Source organism: Mobula hypostoma, chromosome 20, assembly GCF_963921235.1.
Source record: "Mobula hypostoma chromosome 20, sMobHyp1.1, whole genome shotgun sequence".
In the NCBI taxonomy this organism is placed as follows: Eukaryota; Metazoa; Chordata; class Chondrichthyes; order Myliobatiformes; family Myliobatidae; genus Mobula; species Mobula hypostoma.
In genome coordinates, this window is record NC_086116.1 from 62,465,755 (window position 1) to 62,485,741 (window position 19,987).

The 19,987-nt window shown below is 42.8% G+C and overlaps 1 protein-coding gene across 1 annotated transcript in view; it reads left to right on the forward strand.

Moving 5' to 3' along the window:
• Nucleotides 1–16,860: 16,860 nt before the first annotated feature.
• podxl (podocalyxin-like) overlaps nucleotides 16,861–19,987 on the forward strand; it is a 168,461-nt gene continuing 165,334 nt past the window's right edge. Inside the window, exon 1 of the mRNA XM_063073053.1 lies at nucleotides 16,861–17,257. Within this exon, the coding sequence (XP_062929123.1) occupies nucleotides 17,227–17,257 (31 nt within the window). The 5' untranslated portion in view covers nucleotides 16,861–17,226. The remainder of the gene's footprint in view (nucleotides 17,258–19,987) is intronic.

The window sequence follows — 19,987 nt, forward strand, 5'->3', positions numbered from 1 at the left end:
ATATCCACTCTGGAGGTATTTATGTAGAATTGGAGGCAAGCACAAATCCTAGTGTTTTCTAGAGAGCTGGTTGATTGTGTAGAGATGGAGAGGGACAACAGCTTGAAAACAAACACGAGAATAAGATAATCACTTGCGAAGGATTACATCAAATGATAAAGAGGAGAGATTACCACAAGGGTACTGACAGAGGCTTGAAGGAAAGTGATTTCAATGGGAAAATGGGCCTTGCAAAGGACTTAGGACAATGAAAACAAAACTACTGATAGAGGCATCAGGGGAGTAAATCACAGAGAGTTTGCTGGCGACACATGCTGACATTCTGTGGGCCTTTGGTGGTGAGAAGTTTGTGTACTCTCTGATAACTAGGCTCTTGTATTAGTAACTAAACTTACATCTTGAGCAGCAAACACAAAGTGCTAGAAGAATTCAGCAATTCAGGTAACATTTATAGTGGGATATGAATAGTCAATGTTTTCGGCTGAGACCCTTCATCAGTACATCTTGCTAACTTATGAAGTGCAATCCATCATGTTTCTTTTTTCTAGCCTTAGAAGAGTTAATAAAAGAGAAATACCCAGAGAGATCTTAAGAATGAAATACACAGCATTCTGAGGAGGGAGAGACATCATGTTTTTATGGTGGATCTAATATAACAACACTGTAGATGGGAATAAAGATACAGAAAGAATTGGCTGCTCTAAATCTACTCTGTCAACCCCCTTCAAATGGTCACAGGTTGAAAATGTCACCTCAAAGATCAAAGATTTTTTTAGCCACCCAGAAAAAATGCTGGAGAAACTCAGCTGGTCAGGCAGTACCCATAGAAATAAACAAACAGTCGACGTTTCAGACTGAGACCCTTCTTCAGGGCTGGAAGGGAAGGCGGAAGGCCACATAATAACGTGGTTTCTTTTCAGTTTTGTTGCTTGTGGAAATTAGATCGTGTCTATGCAGAATTCCTTCCCCAAGAGGGCAATCAGTCTCAACTGGAGGATAAGGATGCTGAATTTGGCAGTGTGTTCCCTATGGAACTCAGGGAACACTATCCTCAGGGGTGGCACTGTAGCATAGTGGCTACTGTAAAATGATTACAGTGTCAGTGACCGGGGTTCGGTTCCTGCTGCTGCCTATGAGGAGTCTGCATGCTCTCTCGTGACTGTATGAGTTTCCAGTGTCTCCCCACATTCCAAAGCTGTACAGGTTAGTCGATTAATTGGTCACATGGGTGCAACTGGGTGGGTTTATTGGGCTGGAAGGGCTAGTTACCTTGATCAATTAAAGCAGGTTAAATCCTTCTGCAAACTGAACCAGTGTGAATTTCTGAATGAAAGAACTTAAACAGACTCAGAGTTGAAATAAAACACAACGTCCAAACACTATTGATGACAATTAGCTTGTCTTAATATATTCAAAAGGCTCCTCCCCTCCTTTCCCCATTCTCATGATAATTAGCTATCGTTACGTGAAAGACACATTTAATAAAACATTAATGGAACCTGAAGATAATATTTGCTACTGGTAATTATTACATATATTGTGTTTCTGTAGATTCTTTTATTAATTCCAAATTGAAAACATAGCTTCTGTGTGAAGTTGAATCTTCCCTACCTAAGAGGGAGAATTTTCATTGGCAGGAGCTTCTACGAAACTTAAAGGGAAAGCCCCACGTCCTCTGTCCAGTGCAAAGTGATTTCCCAGCCACACAACACAAACTGACCGTGACAGCTGTGCAGCCATGATAACTCACACTTCTGAACAGAAGCCCACGTGTTCAAGGCCTGTTTGTACAAATCCCCTGCCAGAATCGTGGGTGAAACAATCCAGGCCAGAAGAGACGAGGAGAGACACATCACCAAGTAATCATTAATCATGCCAGTTATGTTGATAATAATCATTTGTTTGATGTGCTTCAACAAAAACGTAAATCCCATTCTTTGACCCACATGCAAGGCTGGCTACCTGCTGCAGCAGTGGCAGAAATGCCACACTTTGTTGTAAGGGTAAGCAAAATTTCAAAGTAAAATTTATTATCAGATTAAGTACATATCACCACCTACAACTCTGAAATTCTTTCTCTGCGGGCATTCTTAGCAAATCTATAGAACAGTAACTAAACAGGATCAATGGATAATGAACTATGCAAATATACATATAAAGAAATACAATAAATAAGAAGAACATAAAATAACAAGTTAAAGAGACCTTAAAGTCAGATCATTGGTTGTGGGAACACCAGAAAAAGAATGAGTGCACATAACCCCTTTTGTTCAAGAGCCTGATGGTTGAGGGATAGTAACTGTTCTTGAACTTGGTGGTGCGAGTCCTGAGGCACCTGTACCTTCTACCTGATGGCATCAGTGAGAAAAGAGCATGGCCTGGGGGGTGAGGATCTTTGATGATGGATGCTGCTTTTCTACGGCAATGTTTCATATAGATGTGACCAGTGGTTGGGAGGGCTTTACCCGTGATGTACTGGGCAGAATCCATTACCTTTTGTCGGGTTTTCCATTCAAAGGCATTGATGTTCCCATACCAGGCAATAGTGCAGCTAGTCAGCACACTTTCCACCACACATTATATAAGTTTGCTAAAATTTTTGATGACACGCTGAATCTCTGCGGACTCCTGAGGAAGGAGAGATGCTGTTGTGCTTTCTTTGCAATTATATTTATATGCTGTGTCCTGGACAGATCTCTGAGATAGTGACACAAAGGTGCTGTTTCTCCAGGCTGAGAGTGGCCTCATCACAACAGTAGAGGAGGCCGTGGATTGACATATCAGAATGGGAATGGGAAGTAGATTTAAAATGGGTGGTCACTAGGAGATCCCGTTTCTTCTGGCAAGTGAAACATAGGTGCTCAGCGAAACGGTCCCCCAACCTACGTCAGGTCTCGCCGATATATAGGAGGCTGCACTGGGAGCACTGGACACAGTATATAACCCCAACAGACTGTCAGATGAAGTTTGCCTCACCTGGAAGAACTGTTCGGGGCCCTGACCGGAGGTGAGGGAGGAGGTGTAGGGGCAGGTGTAGCACTTGTTTCTCTTGCAAGGATAAGTGCCAGGAGGGAGGAATGGACAAGGGAGTCACATGGGGAGCAATCCCTGGGGAAAGCAGAAAGTGTGGGGGAAGGAAAGGTGTGCTTGGTGGCGGGAAAGATGTGCTTGGTGGCGGGATACCGTTGGAGATGGATGACACAAACGACCTACTTCATTGTGTGTTTCGATGTTTCCATGTACGGTACATGAGACGAACACAGCTAATCTCATTTTTACCCCCATGCCCTCAGGATGTGCGCTTTACTGGGTTAATTGCTCCAAGTGAGCAGGTGAGTGGTAGACTATGAGACCACAAGACCATAAAGCATATGAGCAGCATTAGGCCATTCGACCCTTCGAGTCTGCTCAACCCTGTCACCATGGCTGATTTACTTTCCCCTCATACCTATTCTCCTGCCTTCTCCCCATACCCTTTGACACTCTTACAAATCATGATCCCATCAACTTCAGCTTTAAAACATGGCCTCCACATCCATCTGTGGCAATGAATTCCACCGATTCACTACCCTCTGGCTAAAGAAATTCCTCTTCATCTTTCTTTTAAAGGGTTGTCCTTGTATTCTGAAAATGAGCCCCCTCCTACCATTAGAAATATATTTTGAATTTCTGGGTAGGCCTTTCAATCATGATAGAATCTGAGAGGAGTTGATAATGTTGGATCTGGAGGTGATATAGTCCAGAAAATTCTTCAGAAGTCAAGAAAAGGGAGAAAAACTTGTGGTTGCCGTGATTTTACCAGATGTTCATAAAGAATTAACAGAAAAGCACAGTAGTGTGTAACCAACCCTAAATGTAACCAACTGACTCTAATAAACAAGTTGCCTTGTAGTCTTTCTTTATACTGAGAACTGTTTCAAACTGGACAGATAAGGAGACCTTCTCTGATAAGAACAGAATGTAAAACAACTAGGAAAGCCTTGATTTACACTGCCGTGACATCTCACACTTGTTGACAAAGCAACTACAGAAGTACAGAGGAAGCTGTATTACAAATTGCTGGAAACCAATTGAACATCTACTGACAATTAAGTAATTATACAAACATATAAGTGTAATGCCCTGGCTAAGATTTTTACTGCTAAGCTGTAGATATTTAATTTTAACAATTCTGTGAGAACACTCTGCTCTGCTTCACGCACAACACACTGGAGGAACTCAGCAGGTCGGGCAGCATCCGTGGAAAAGATTGGTCTATGTTTTGGGCCGGAACCCTTCGTCAGGACTGTAGAGGAAAGGGGCAGAGGCCCTATAAAGAAGGTGGGGGGAGGGTGGGAAGGAGAAGGCTGGTAGGTTCCAGGTGAAAAACCAGTAAGGGGAAAGATAAAGGGGAGGGGGAGGTGAAGCAGGGAGGTGATAGGCAGGAAAGGTGAAGAAGGAATAGGGGAAAGCACAATGGGTAGTAGAAGGAGGCGGAACCATGAGAGAGGTGATAGGCAGCTGGGGGAGGGGGCAGAGTGAAACTGCGATGGGGGAAGGGAGGGGGAGGGAATTACTGGAAGTTGGAGAATTCAATATTCATACCAAGGGGCTGGAGACTACCTAGATGGTATATGAGGTGTTGCTCCTCCAACCTGAATTTAACCTATCATGACAGTAGAGGAGGCCATGTATGGACATATCTGAATGGGAATGGGAAGCAGAGTTGAAGTGGGTAGCAACTGGGAGCTCCTGTCTGTCTTGGCGGACAGAGCGGAGGTGCTCGATGAAGCGGTCCCCCAATCTGCGTCGGGTTTCACCGATGTAGAGGAGGCCGCATCGGGAGCACCGGATGCAATAGATGACCCCAACAGACTCACAAGTGAAGTGTTGCCTCACCTGGAAGGACTGTTTGGGATCCTGAATGGTGGCAAGAGAGGAGGTATAGGGATAGGTGTAGTACTTATGCTTACAAGGATAAGTGTTGGGTGGGAGATCCGTGGGGAGGGACATGTTGACCAGGGGCGTACGTTTACAAGTCTGCTCTGCTTTTAGCATGTTTCAGTTTGAGCTAATGATAAAGAGCTATGTTGTTCAACTTAGGAGTGTTGTGTCAGCCGATCAGGTTGATGGAATTGGGAGAAGGTTCTAGAGAAGGCTGGGAGGAGAGGTTTTGGTGACAGACACTGGTGTGGTTTGAGGCCTTTTTAGTGGGAGCAGGGAAAGACCGGAGGGAAGATGTCTGAGGACGCCGTCCCTGTTGCACAAGGCGCTTGGTGGAGATGAACGGCTTCAAGGAGGAAGGACCAGTACTTCCGTGGGGGAGCCCGTATGTTTGAAGTGGATTTCGAGTGACATTTGGAAAGTGGTGTGTGCTTTCACGCAGACCATGGCTCCAGCGCGTGAGTTAAAGACAGCTTCAAGATGAGCTCCAACTTATGAGCATAGTTGGACTGGGTTAACTGTAATGGGCCCCTTTTATCTTTTTCCTCTTCTTTTTCCTACTAACCGTTCAATAAAGCTGACATTTGTAAATATACTTTCCTTATAATTGTATGCAGAGTACACTACGGTCTGTGCTTTCTTCCGAACAGGCCACTGCATAGGGCCAGTTATTACAGAGTTTTCACACAGATCAAGGGTCGGGTGGGATGAGACATTCCAACTCCTGGGGTTTGGTGGGACCCAAGTCTATTGACCCTCGTGATATGGAGTCTGAGAAAGGTGGCTTTCTCACTGCTGAGTCCTGTAGATAAAGGCAGGGGGCTAACGAGCAGCATCTCTAGAGACGCCAGGTAGAAAAGGGGTTTCATAAGCAAGCATAAAGGAAGTTAAAGCACCATAAAAATAACAATTTAACCCTAATCCATCAATAAGAAGATGGTGTGAAGAAAATGTGATGAGTTAAAATGGGTGTCTGATAGTCAATGCAAAGTGGATGGATTACTGGGCCCATTCCCATGCTGCATGATACTGAGACAACACTTCCTTGGCAGCAAAAGTTACAAGCACCACCATGTAAATGCACAACACACATTGTGAATAGCTGATGTTCGAGACTTCTGTCAAGTTGCCAGACTCTTCAAGGTAGAATGGGGGAGGACCAGAAATTAAGGTAAAATTGTATTGCTACTGCCCATAAATATGTGAATCTTCTGGCTTTCAGAGCATGGAAATTAGCAAGCTATCTGTCGACCTGTGGTGGGTGGTGGTTGTCCGTCGTATCCGGTGATGTCAGGAAACCTGTGCGGGAGAGTATTGAAAGTAAACTGGGGCAGTTCCACTCCCTTGACCTCAGACGTGTAAGTCCAGTGGAACGAGTAGTCATCACAGCTGGGGTCTTCCCTGGTCGCAGCGGATGACCATGACTTCTTCTGTGCCTCATCATGCCCTTCACTCTCCACCGAGTGTTGCAGTATCGCCTTCCTGGCTGTTGAATCGATCTCAGTGTTGATCTCATTCGCCCAACCTGCCAGAGCTGACCTTACATGCTAGGACTGGCGTGTCTCTCCATCTCTCTGTGTTATCTGTGCTGTGTGATCTGCCGATGCTCTGAGAGCAGCTCGTTACTGGGCCCCAGTTCTGCCTGTCGCAAGGTACTGATGGTCTGAAATGTGTCACCTCTTGCATTCTTCATCCTGCAGCTCCAATGAATGAGGAGGTGCTGACTCAAGCACCAGTGGCCTTGATATTGCTTTCAGTTTTGGCCACTAGAAGGAAACAAAAGGGAGTCATCATGGAGCCCAGAACTTCACAATGACCAGAATCCACATTTTGTCAGTAGCATTGTAGTGTAGGAGTAAGTGTCATGTTATTACAGTGCCAGTGACCCACGTTCAATTCTGCCACAGTCTGTATGTTCACCCTGTGACCTCATGGGGTTTTCTCTGAGTGCTCGGGTTTCCTTCTACATTCCAAAGGCATAAAAGTTAGTAGATCAATTGTGCACTGTAATTTGTTCTGCAATTCTCTCTGTAAGTGGGCAGCACTAACTCATTCTCATTGATTCCATCAGGGAGAAGGTACAGGAGCCCGCAGATACACACTCGATGTTTTGAGAACAACTTCTTCCCCACCATAGATTTCTGAACAGTCCATGAACCATAATCACTACCTCATCACTTCAGCTCTCATTAATTCATCATCTAGTCTTTCAATGATTCTAATATGGTTGTTATTATATTATGGATTTGTTGAGTATGTCGGCAAGAAAATTAATGTCAGGTGACATTTTTGTACCTTGGTAATAAATTTACTTTGAATTTTAAACATACATATATTTTTATTATAATTTATAGTATACGGTATTTTATGTATTGCACTAGTATTCCATTAGTTTTCTCAGCCTTTATATTTTGGAGTTTGTAAACTCCAGAAAAGACACCAGAATTGAATTGGGACTGCTAGAGCTTAATAGCATGAACATCGATTTCTCAATCTTCCAGTAATCCCCCCCCCCCTTCACCAGTCCCCATCCCCTTTTCCCGCTCTCACCACATCTCCTTGCCTGCCCATCGCCTCCCTTTGGTGTTCCTCCCCCCTTTTCTTTCTTCCATTGGTTTCTGTTCTCTCCTGTCAGACTTCCCCTTCTCCAGCCCTGTATCTCTTTCACCAATCAATTTCCCAACTCTTTTCTTTATCCCTCCCCCTTCCAGTCTCACCTATCACTTTGTGTTTCTCTCTCCCCTCACCCACCTTTTAAATCTATTCCTCATCTTTTTCTCTCCGGTGCTGCTGAAGGGTCTCAGCCCAACACATCAACTGTATTCATTCCCATAGATGAAGCCTGGCCTGCTGAGTTCCTCCAGCACGTTGTGTGTGTAACACAGTCTGAAGGCAGACTGGATAACACAGATGTGCGGAAGGCAGCCGCAATTGTCACCATGCTTCCAGTACTGTCAGAGCATGCCACAATTCACCTTTGGAAAGTAGAGCACAGCAAGGAATTCCACACAGTCAAGGAGAGACTATACAAAACTCCTTATGGACGGTGGCAGGAACTGAACTCTGATAGCTGATGTTGTGCTGCATTTTGCTAACTGCTATGCCACTGAGCCACCTAGAGCACCCAAACAAAACCCGTATGAGGAGAGCATAGAAACTCCACACAGACAGCACTGAAGGTCAGGATTGAACCCGGGTTGCTGGATATGTGAGACAGGAGCTCCACCAGCTGGGCAACATCGCCACTGTTTGAATGTGGGAAATTCGGCAGCCAGTTTGCACTCACATGAGAACAGAAGGGTGAGAGGAGACCGAAAAAGAACGGTGAGAAAGTGACTGCTCACACACAAAATGCTGGAGAAACATCGACTGTACTTTTTTCCATAGATGCTGCCTGGCCTGCTGAATTCCTCCGGTACTTTGTGTGTGTTGCTCAGATTTCCAGCACCTGCAACTTTTTTCTCGTTTGTAAGGTGCAATTTGCTGACATATTTGAAGTGAGCGCTGGACTTATTGGCTGAAAGGTTATTCATAGCTGAAGGAAGATTATAGCTGGCAGTTTAACATCCAAGGATGAAAATTGTGTCGAATGGACAGGCAGGCAGGCAAAGGGGATATATGAAGTGGCTTTTTCGCTAAAAAATTGAAATCAAATCCTTAGAACGAGATGGCATAGAATGGAACGATGTAGAATCCTTGTGGATAGTTAAGAAACTACAAGGGTAAAATGACCCTGATGGGAGTTGTATACAGGCTTCCGAACAGTAGTCAGGATATGGGCGAATGGATGTCAGGCAGGAGGTACAAAAGTATTAAATCCCACACCACAGGGTTCACACCACCAAGAGCTCCAACCATTCAGTTCTCAAACTAACTTGCACAACCCTAATCACTATCTCAATACAGTATAGAAGAGCATGACCAATTTGCACTTCAATTGTGATGGATCGGACTGGTTAGTTTAACTTTCTTACCCTTCTTTGTATTTTACCTATATATATATATGTGTGTGTGTGTGTGTGTGTGTGTGTGTGTGTGTAATTAGAAACATAGAAAACATACAGCACAATACAAAGCTGTGCTGAACATGTCCCTACCTTAGAACTACCTAGGCTTTACCCATAGCCCTCTATTTTTCTAAGCTCCATGTAGCCATCCAGGAGTCTCTTAAAAGACCCTATCGTTCAGTGAGTTTCCAGAGGACGTAGTTGTTTTTGTCACAACGGTTGCATTTGTGGGTATCACATTGCTTGCTTGGGGGCTATCTGATCGCTCGATTCGAGCAACAGAATTTGAATGGAATTTATTGTCAATTAGCAAATGGGTATAAGAAGGCCAAATCACATTGGACTTGGTTTCTTTTGCCTCCATTCTTTGCTCTTTGGACCTTTATCCCTGTCTCTGTCTCTCTCTTTCTCTCCTTGTGTTTCTTACCACTTGTTTCATTCTTGCAACACTTAATAAATGATTAACAAGTTTTATGCCTCACACTTCTTTTTTTGTTCTTATTGTGTTGTAAACATTGTGTATAATTTATCTTCAGTTTACATTTTTCTTGTGAGTATTGTGTATTAAGTGATTGTTATACTGCTGTAAGTTTTTTCATTACATCTATGCATATGTGTACTTGTGAACATGAGAATAAATGTGACTTCAACATTGGCTTTGGCACGGCTGGGTTTCAGTGCAGCATTCCATAGCACATGTTGTTTGTACTGAACAGCCTGCTCCTACACACTGGAGATGGTACACTCCTCCAGCTATGCAATGGCAACCAGGAGGCCTTTTCCCTCGGCGAGTTTAATTGATGGATGACTGGTTACCAGATCAGTAGGCATCCTTCTCTTCTGACAACCAAGATCTGCAGTGACTGGCATAATTTGTCACTGCTAACTCACCTGCTCCGAGGCCTAGATTCTTTTGGAAAGGAGACTCCTTTCTTGTGATTTTGGCCCCAGCAGCTGCCAACAACAACAGGAGTCCAGTGGCTGGATGATCATTTTAAGATGAATACTCTCTACCCCTATGCATTCACAACTGTCTCTCAGTTACTAGCAGCATCGTTGAGCCTAACTACACAGGAAGGGATTATGCAGCTTGTGGTTCATTAAAAGGAATGGTTGTTTAGTTGTACATCCCTGTTCTGCTGATGAAGAAATAGTACATAAAGAGATAGGGGGCCAGATCTGATGGAGACTGAATGGATAAATACCACACCGGACTTGTGCGTTGCAATTTCTAAGCCCTTCCACACCATGCTGGGAATAGAAGAGTCGGCACAATACAAGGAGCGCGGCCACAAGAAAGCAGCATCTATCATCAAGGTCCCGCACTATCCAGGCCATGCTCTCTTCTCACTGCTGTCATCAGGAAGGCGGTACAAGAGCCTTAGGTCCCACACCATCAGGTTCAGGAACAGTTACTACCCCTCAACCATCAGGCTCCTGAACCAGAGTAGATAACTTCACACACCCCATCACTGAATTGTTTCTACAACCTGTGGAGTCACTTTCAAGGACTCATGTTCTTAATATCACTTTTTTGTTGTTTTTTATTGTTTTTGCACAATTTGTTGCCTTTTGCACATCAGTTGCTTGTCCACTTTGCTGTGTGTGAGCACAGATCTGTTTCTCTAGATAGGTGCCTATCAATAGAAACATGGGCAACACACGCAGAAGGCTGCGGGAACACAGCAAGTCAGGCAGCATCTACGGAGGGGAATAAACAGTTTACAGTTTGAGCCGAGACCCTTCATCAAAACTCAGCCTAAAATGTCAACAGTTTATTCCCCTCTGTAGATGCTGCCTGACCTGCTGAGTTCTTCTCTTTGTGTGTGTTGCTCAAGTTTTCCTGCACTTGCAGAATCCTTTCTGTTTAAGAAAAACACGGAATGCTTTTGGAAGACTTAATAAGGAAGAAACTTCTTCTGGACAGAACTGTACTAGCAAATGGATGCATCCCTTAACGGTAAAGAACATCGTGTAAAGTGTAAAACAGCTTCCAATCAATCTTGCCCCTCCTTCTCAAAGTTAATTTCCTCAGAACTGCTGAAATCCAGTTTTACAGAAGACATTTTGAAGTTAACTTGTAATTGTCCATGAAGTGCATGCCCCCTCTCAATAGGTGATCAGATCTGCTGTTGTGCATGCTTATCATTTCCCCTGAGGTTCATGTCTGGGACAGCTACTAAAAATTAAATAGAAGTGTATTTATCATTTAAAGTTTGCATTGCTGAAATAGTTACTTATATACCAATGGTTTCAGTGTCAAGCAGGGAGTAGGGGATTGTCAGTGATATATGCAGAGGAATATGCCAGAAGCTTTGATAAGTAGGTTTTAGCCATGCCTGTGTACTCTCACTGTGGAATGTGAGGTGAGAATGAAAAGAGCAGTATCATTATTCCCTGTCCTTCACATACCAAACAACTTCTTCAATGATAGCAGGTCATAAGAGACCAGGGCCTCTGAATTAATTACAGGTCTTTCTGCCCCATGTAGCTGAGTGAATATTTTAACTGAAGATGGGCCACAAGAAGAGAGAGCAAGTGTGGTCCAACCGGAATTTTATGGAGCTGCATCATTACCTCACAGCTCTTGAACTCAATTCCCCGACTAATGAAGGGCAGTATACCACACGCCTTCTTAAACTCCCTGTTAAGTTACTCATCTGTCTGTTTCAGAACACACACCTGTTTCAGCATTGTAGTTAGCTAGGAGACTTAGTCAAATCCACCTCACTTAATGAAACAGCCACTTTCTGAGAAAACATTTCCAATATTATCACCAAAGTTGCAATTTAGTACCTGCATATGTTCATGACAAACATAAAAAAGTCAAGGTAAATTTATCATCAAAGTATGTATATGTCACCATACACTACCCTGAGATTCATTTTCTTACAGGCATTCACGGTAGAGCAAAAGAAATATAATAGAATCATTGAAGAATTACACACAACTGACAAACAACCAATGTACAAAAGAAGATAAACTGCAAACACAAAAACAAATAAACAAATAAATATTACTGAGAATGTGAGTTGTTAAGTCCTTGAAAGTGAGTCCATAGATGTGAAGATGTCCGCATTGGTTCAGGAGCCTGAAGGTGAAGGGTAATTCCTCCCAGTGCATCCCAAAGTGTTTTCCACCCAATGAAGCACCTTTGAAGTGCGGCTATTATTCAAAGTTCAAAGTTCAAAGTAAATTTATTATCAAAGTGCATATACGTCACCATATACAACACTAAGATTCATTTTCTTGCCGGCATTTGGAGTAGAACAAAGAAATACAACAAAATCAATGAAAAACTGCACACAAAGACTCACAAGCAAATAATATGCAAAAGAAGAGAGACTATGCATGTACAGATAAAAGACAAATTTTAAATAAGTTATATAATTACACATAATTATATACATATAAAACTACTGAGAACATGAGTTGCAGAGTCTTTGAAAGTGAGTCCAAGTGTTGTGTTTAATGATCAGTTCAGGGTGAGGTGAGTGAAGTTATTCCCACTGGTTCAGGAGCCTGATGGTTGTAGGGTAATAACTGCTCCTGAATCTATTATTTGAACATAGGAGACATAGCAGTCAAAGTATACACAGCAAGCTCCCACAAGCAGCAATACGTATGATATTGAACAGTTGATTGAAGGTTGAGTATTTGCCAGAACAGTGAGAAGAACTTTCCCATTCTTCTTTGAAAGCGTACCATGGGATTTTTCATGCCTAGCTGAGAGTGTTTGGATAATGTCCAATGAAGTTCAAATAATTGATTCCAAAATTAACTGAACCCAGGCTTAGAAGGAATGGAGATGAAGAGATAGTAATGCAAACAATAATCAGCACATAAACACTTGCTAATGGACTCTGCTTCCATACAAAATGAAGGAAGAAGTAGATACAATTCTCAAATCTTTGTTTTGTTATTTGGCAGACAGAGTTAAAATTTCAGGTTGAAAACCCTTCGTGAGCATTCTGACAAAGAATCTTTAACCTGAAACATTAATTCTGCTCTCTATCTACAGGTTTGACCTGACCTGTCGAGTATTTCCAGGATGTTTTGCTCTTATTTTAGATTTCCGACATTTGCTGTCTTTTTTTGATCTTCAAACAGGCCACATTTGTTTGTGCTCAGATTGGGTGTTGAAGCATTGGCTGACCTTTTAGGAATGGGAACAGTTTGGGAAGTCATCATTACTACCATTCTGGAATTCCGTACCAGTTCCAGTCATTTCTCTTCAGTTTGCAGTCTTTACTTGTAGCATTGTTGAGGGAGGTTCCTCACAGATGGCTGAACTGATAGCTTCCCTTGGAAGGACAACCAAGCCAAAGGCCAATTAAAATCCATCCTACCTATCGACTCACTTTCAAGTATTTTACAACTCAGTTCTCTCAGTATTATTTCTCTACTTATTTATTATTATTAGTTTTTCTTGCATTTACACTGTTTGTCTTCTTTTGCACATTGGTAGCTTGTTCATTTCTTGTGTGTAGTTTTTCATTGATTCTATTGTATTTCTTTAACCTATTGTGAATACCTGCAAGCAAGAGAATCTCACAGAAGTATATGGTGACATAATTGTACTTTAATAATACATTTACTTTGAACTTTGAACTTTCGTGTAAGTGCTGGCCTTTTCCAGGTGGAAAGATCCATAGTTGAACCCAGTGAATGGCCTGACTTTAAGGGGAGACTTCTTCTCCATTCCACTCTAAACGTTCTCCCAGTGCTGATAGAAGGTGCAAATGTTTCACAGGGGTGACAAACACTAGATTATTAGAACACCCCTGTCTGTACCTGATATGGATTGGGAGGGGTTTTGATCTTGGAAGAAGTGCCAGGGAGAAATCTCCTATCTTTTTTCTAATAGAGTCTTGGGAGCTTTCACATTCACTGAGAAAAGCAGATGGGAGGACAAGCCTTATCTTAAAGAAGGTGCCTCTAGCAATGTCACACTTCATCAGTACTGTCATAAAGATTTTTGTACAAGTTTATGGAGTGGTATTTGAACCCAGAAACTTCTGATAGAGAGGAATCATGCTGAGCAACAGGTGACTCCATAACTGACTTAACCCACTCCCCCTACTTATTTATTCTAAATTCTTTCCCCTTCCATTTCAGTCCTGGATGAAGTGTCTCGGCTCAAAACACTGACTGTTCATTTCCTTCCAGGGATGGAGTGCATTTCAGGCAGTGCAGAGTTCCTCCTGTGTTGTGTGTGTGACACTCCAAGAAAACAGGCATTCAGGACAAAATCAGAATGTCTGAGTTAAGCATTCACATATGAGAGGGATGGTGTGGTAAGTTGTTTGATCCTCATGCGTCCTTGCCCATCCCATAAAATCTCCCAACCTACCAGCAAAAATACTTCCAGCTGTTTCAGAAGGTATTTTAAACTTAGCAAGGATATGGTAATGGAGACAGGGTCTGAATGATGTTACAAATCAAATAAGATAACATAGGTATCTCCAATCAACTTTAGAAAATGCTGTAAGTGTTCAGCAGATCTAGCACTATTTACTAAAAGCTCAGCAATCTAAAATGCTAATTCTGTTCCTTTCTCCACTGATGCTGTCTGACCACCTAAGTATTTTCTGCATTTAGTTTTTTTTCCCTGATTTTCAGCATCTGCAGATTTTATGTTTTTTTTAATTCACATCCGACACCTGACTTAGGCATTAATGGAAAAAGAAGTGTGAAGAATACAGATGCAAAATACTGCAGTTGCTGGAAATTGGAAAGAAAATCAGAAAAATGCTGAAAGGGTTCACAGTAACATCTTACTATCTAGATTTCACCTGGGTATTTCCAACACTTTCTGATTTAATTTGGGAAATGTCAGGAATGAATCCTTGCGGTGAGGAACTATGTAATGGCTGTGGCTTTTGAAAGGAGCTGGACAAGGGTCTGAAGAGAAGTAAATCTGAATTCCACAAAGAGGAACCAAGTAAACAGGACCAACTTGATACTGTTTACAATATGTCTGCATGGATCCCATGACCATGGAACAGGACTAGGCCACTCTGCCCATTTTCTGTGCTGGTTACCCATAGTCCTGTTCCCTGATCTTTCAAAAATGTATCTAGCTCCTCTTTAAATGATCTGATCTCCACAATATTCCAAAGGTAGAAAATTCTAGCGGTTCCTACACAGTTAGTGCTATAACTATTCTTTGATTCATAGAACACTACAAAACAGAAACAGGCCCTTCGATCCATCTGGTCTGTGCCAAACTATTATTCAGCCTCGTCCCATTGACCCACACCAAGACCATAGTCCTCCATAGAACCATAGAACCATAGAAACTACAGCACAGAAACAGGCCTTTTGGCCCTTCTTGGCTGTGCCGAACCATTTTCTGCCTAGTCCCACTGACCTGCACACGGACCATATCCCTCCATACCCCTCCCATCCACATACCCGTCTAAACTTCTCTTAAATGTTGAAATTCAACCAGCATCCATCACTTCTGCTGGCTGCTCATTCCACACTCTCACCAACCTCTGATTGAAGAAGTTGTGTGTCATTATCCCCTTAAACATTGCACCTTTCACCCTCAACCCATGACCTCTAATTCTAGTCTCACCCAAAGTCTATGGGAAAAGTCTGCTTGCATTTACCCTATCTACACCTTTTGTAAATTCGATTTCTCCTTCTGGTAAACAAATTCCCCCATCCCCCCCTTCCTTATTCCCCACTCTGATGTTATATCTCTTCTCACCTGCCTTCTACTTTCCCCTCGGTCCCCTCCTCCTTCTCTTTCTGCTATGGACCACTCTCCTCTCCTATCAGATTCTTTCTTCTCCAGCTCTTGAACTTCCCACCCACCTGGCTTCACTATCACCTTCCAGCCAGCCTCCTCCCCCTCCCCTCCAACCTTTCATTCTGGTATCTTCTCCCTTCCTTCTCAGACCTGAAGAAGGGCCTCGGCCCTAAACATCGACTGCTTAATCATTTCCACAGATGCTGCCTGACCAGCTGTTCCTCCAGCATTTTGTGTGTGTTGCTCCGGATCTCCAGCATCAGCAGACTTTCTCATGTTTACAATTTTATAAACCTCTATTAAATCTCTCCTCATTCTCCTATGCTCCAAGGAAAAAAGTCCCAACCAATTCAAACTTTCCCTGTATTTCAAGTCCTCAAGTCCCTGCAATATCCTTGGAATTTTTTTCTGCACTCTTTCAATCTGATTTATTTAACCCACCACTTCTTTGACATAAAGAGAAAGACAATCCAAGTCAAGATAATTGTCATATGCATAAGTACATGGTGAGGTACTGGTCCAGTGGAAAATGTACTTAAAGTAGCAGTATCTCACACACACACTGGGTTGTTCTCTACGAACTTTACATACAGTCAGTGGCCAATTTATTAGGTACAGGAGTGGGACCTAGTGTGGCCTTCTACTATTGTAGCGCGTCCACTTCAAGGCTGGACACATTGTGCATTCTGCACACCACTGTAGTAACATGTGGTTATTTGAGTTACAGTTGTCTTCCTGTCAGATTGAACCAGTCTGGCTATTCTCCACCGACCCCTCTCATTAACAAGGCGTTTTGCCGACAGAACTGCTACTCACTGGATTTTTTTTTCTGTTTCTCACACTGTTCTCTGTAAACTCTAGAGCTTGTGGTGTGAGAAAATCCCAGGTGTACAGCAGTTCTGAAATACTCAAACCACGTCATTCATTCTATGGTCTAAGTCACTTAGATCACATTTCCTCTCTATTCCGACGTTTGATCTGAAATATTGAACCTCTTGACCGTGTCTGCAAGCTTTTATACATCGAATTGCTGCCAGGTCTACAGGTGTACCTAATAAAGTGTCCACTGAACGTAGATCATCATAATCAATATCCATCCTGATAAATATTGACATGGATCAACATGATCAAAGTCCAGTTAAAGAAGACACGAGAGCTCTTTGCTTTCCTGTTTCAAAGCCAAGAGCAGACGTTGACGGGAGTGTGGGGGGCTGGCGGAGACTGGCGGTGCTGGTCCCTTTAAGGGGGAGGGTCGACTCAGATGTCTTTGTGTTGCTGCGGCGCGGACGCTATTGTCATTTGAGTTGCTGCGGTGTGTGTGAACATCAGTGAACCACAGATAAACGGCGGAACTCTTAAACTCACGACCCACTCCGGGAGAGAAAGAAACAAAGCAGGGTTGCTTAGAAAAATAAATTCTACGACTCCCTGAATCAAAATCCCGAGTGAAAATTTAACTTGAATGAACAATTCAAAAGATTACATTTTCAGACAGAATTCAATCCAACTTCGCCAACTGGATCCCAGCTCTCGAAGATGAGGTTGCTGCTCCTCCTGAGTTTTCTTGGTGAGTCTGAACTTTTTAAACATTTATGCTGGGACCCATGTGACTGTTTTAAGCTTAAGGAGTATAACGGTGCGAACTCGAACCGCGGGCAAACAAGTTGTAACGCGTCGGGAAGTGTTGGAAACTGTTTGCAAGTCCTTACAACTGCGTAGGGGGCCAAAGCTGGCCGAACAATCTTCATGAATGGGCAACAAAATGCAGACATAACGAGGGGGTTAAACCCCGCGCCTTTCAACGTGCTGTGTGTAAGTTTAAATATAATAGTCCACAATTAGAAAAGCACAGGTGTATTTTACACAGTGGGTCACGGAGAGGAAAAAAGAGCCGAGGTTTTGGTCGAGACCCTTCATTTGTCATGATGAAGGGTCTCAGCCCGAAGCACTGACTCTTCATTCATTTCCATTGACGCTGCCTGACCTGCTGAGTTCCCCGACATTTTGTGAATGTTACTCTGGATTTCCAGCATCTGCAGAATCTCTTGTGTTTCTATTACACAGTGACCTGCCTCCTCTTAAAATTCAAGATTATTTAATGTCACTTCCATTGCTCAAGTCTAAAAGATAAACAAATAATTGTTACTCCCGATCTGATGCAGCACAACACACAATAAGATAAAGAACACAATAATTAAGAAACAATAATTATAAATATATAGTATGTGCATAAATCATGATTGTATGTCCATAAAGTGGCACTACTTACAAACACTCTGACTGGCATGCTGGGGAATATTACCACCTGAATTCCTGTTTTTAAATGTGATGGCCCTTCCCTTGGAGTTCCCAGTTCACTGGGCTTCCTTGCCAGTCCTTTATGGGTGGGTCCTGAGATGGAATGCCATCTGTCAGGAGCTGTAACCAGACGGGCAATGCCATCCGCACGTCCCCTCCCCTTCGCACCGTGCTACATAACACCTTTCCGCACTATCCCTGTTAAACACTGGAAAATTTTAAACCGTCCCTCCCTCCTCAAGAGTCTTTCAGTCTAGTGGAATGATTTCCTGTAAGTTTCAATGTATGGTATCCTGCCCAATCAAACATCCTCTCTCTCGATTTCAATGTTCCCAAATAAAAAGGCAGGGAGTGATTAAAAATAGAGTGCATCTTCAGCACTTATAGATAGAGTGACTGGCAATGCAATCATTCATTAACCAGTCTTACACTCTGTCCCCTGATTAGGATGTGGGTAGATTCCAACCACATTGCTAATGGTCCGTGTTCACATATTGCTCTGACCCAGCAAGAATGGTGGATTTCTGCCTTCCAAAATCACTAGTTAACCAGATAGTTTGTGTAGATAACTTGATAAGTTTTGTGGTCTGCATTACTGATACTTTTTATTTCAAATTCATTTAATTTGAGGAAGAATTTATTTAGCCAGAGAGTGGTGAATCCATGGAGTTCATTGTCACAGACAGTTGTGGAGGCCAAGTCATTAAGTATATTTAAAGCAGAGGTTGATAAGGTCTTGATTAGTAGGGGCATCATTTCTGCTCCCATGTCTTATGGTTTTATGATGTTAGTAACTTGAATTTTCCCAGTTGTTATCGTGGGTTTTGAACTAGGCAATGTATTTGACTCCTACTGCATCCTTAACCAGGAAACAATTAGAATCAGCTATTGTATGTGTGTCTTGTTGGCTGAAGGTGCTATTTTAATTTGAATTGTTTAATAACTTCTCGTTTGCCAGATCAGAAGTTCAAGCCTCTGTTTGCTATATCAGCAGCAGTGTTCTCTCTCAGCTCTGCGGGTGCATGGCCGCACAGTAACTGAAATGCTCCCATGCACCTAGCCTTTGTTGCTGCGCAGCTTGAATTTTTTAATATAATGTTTTAGTAAAATGTCACACAATTTTCAGGCAGTGTAAAAATTCCCTAGTTAGAGCAGCGGTTGATCCATGGAGCTGTATAAGAAAAATTAGAGGGAATGTTGACAGAGTAACCATTATACATCTGTGTAACTAATATGGCTAAAGGAGTTCTGTACATCAAGTGATTCCTCTTGGTGAAAAGCCGAAATGGTTTTGCACATCTCAGATCAGCCTTTACATCTGAGGCTCGCTCTCTCTTAATATCTGTGGTTGAGGATCAACAGTGGGATGGCAATCCTGGATTTTTAAATGGTAGTAAATAATTCCTGAGAGAATTTACTGTCTCTGGTGAGGAGGGTGTTCTGTGATCTACATCTGGATTATGTCAAGAAGATTGCCACACTCCAGTCCTCCTGGTTATCTCAACCTCAGTCCTCTGAACAAAGCTGAAGTCGTGCTAGTGTGGTGAATGAAACTGTCTGAGCAAGCACTTCCAGTTTGTCTCAGGGGTGTAAGGAAAACAGTTCTGGGTTTTAATTCTCCAGTTTGACAAGTTTATGTTTTATGCGATGGTGCGGTAGCATAGTGGTGAGGAGAACACTTTTACAGTGCCAGCGACCTGGGTTCAATTCCCGCCATTGTCTGCAAGGAGCTTGTACGTTCTTCCTGTGACCAACATGGGTTTTCTCCGGGCGTTCTGGTTTCCTCCCACATTCCAAACATCCAGCTTAGGAGATCCGCTGCCCATGTGTGTAATAGAGCAGCACAGACTCATTGAGTGGAAAGAGCCTGTTACGGTGCTGTATCTCTGACTAAAATGAAACAACTGCTTTGACAAGTTCACATTGTAACCTTGGGGTGTCACGGTGGTGAAGCCAGTAGAGATGCTGCTGATTTTGATCCCAATTTCCTGTGTGGAAT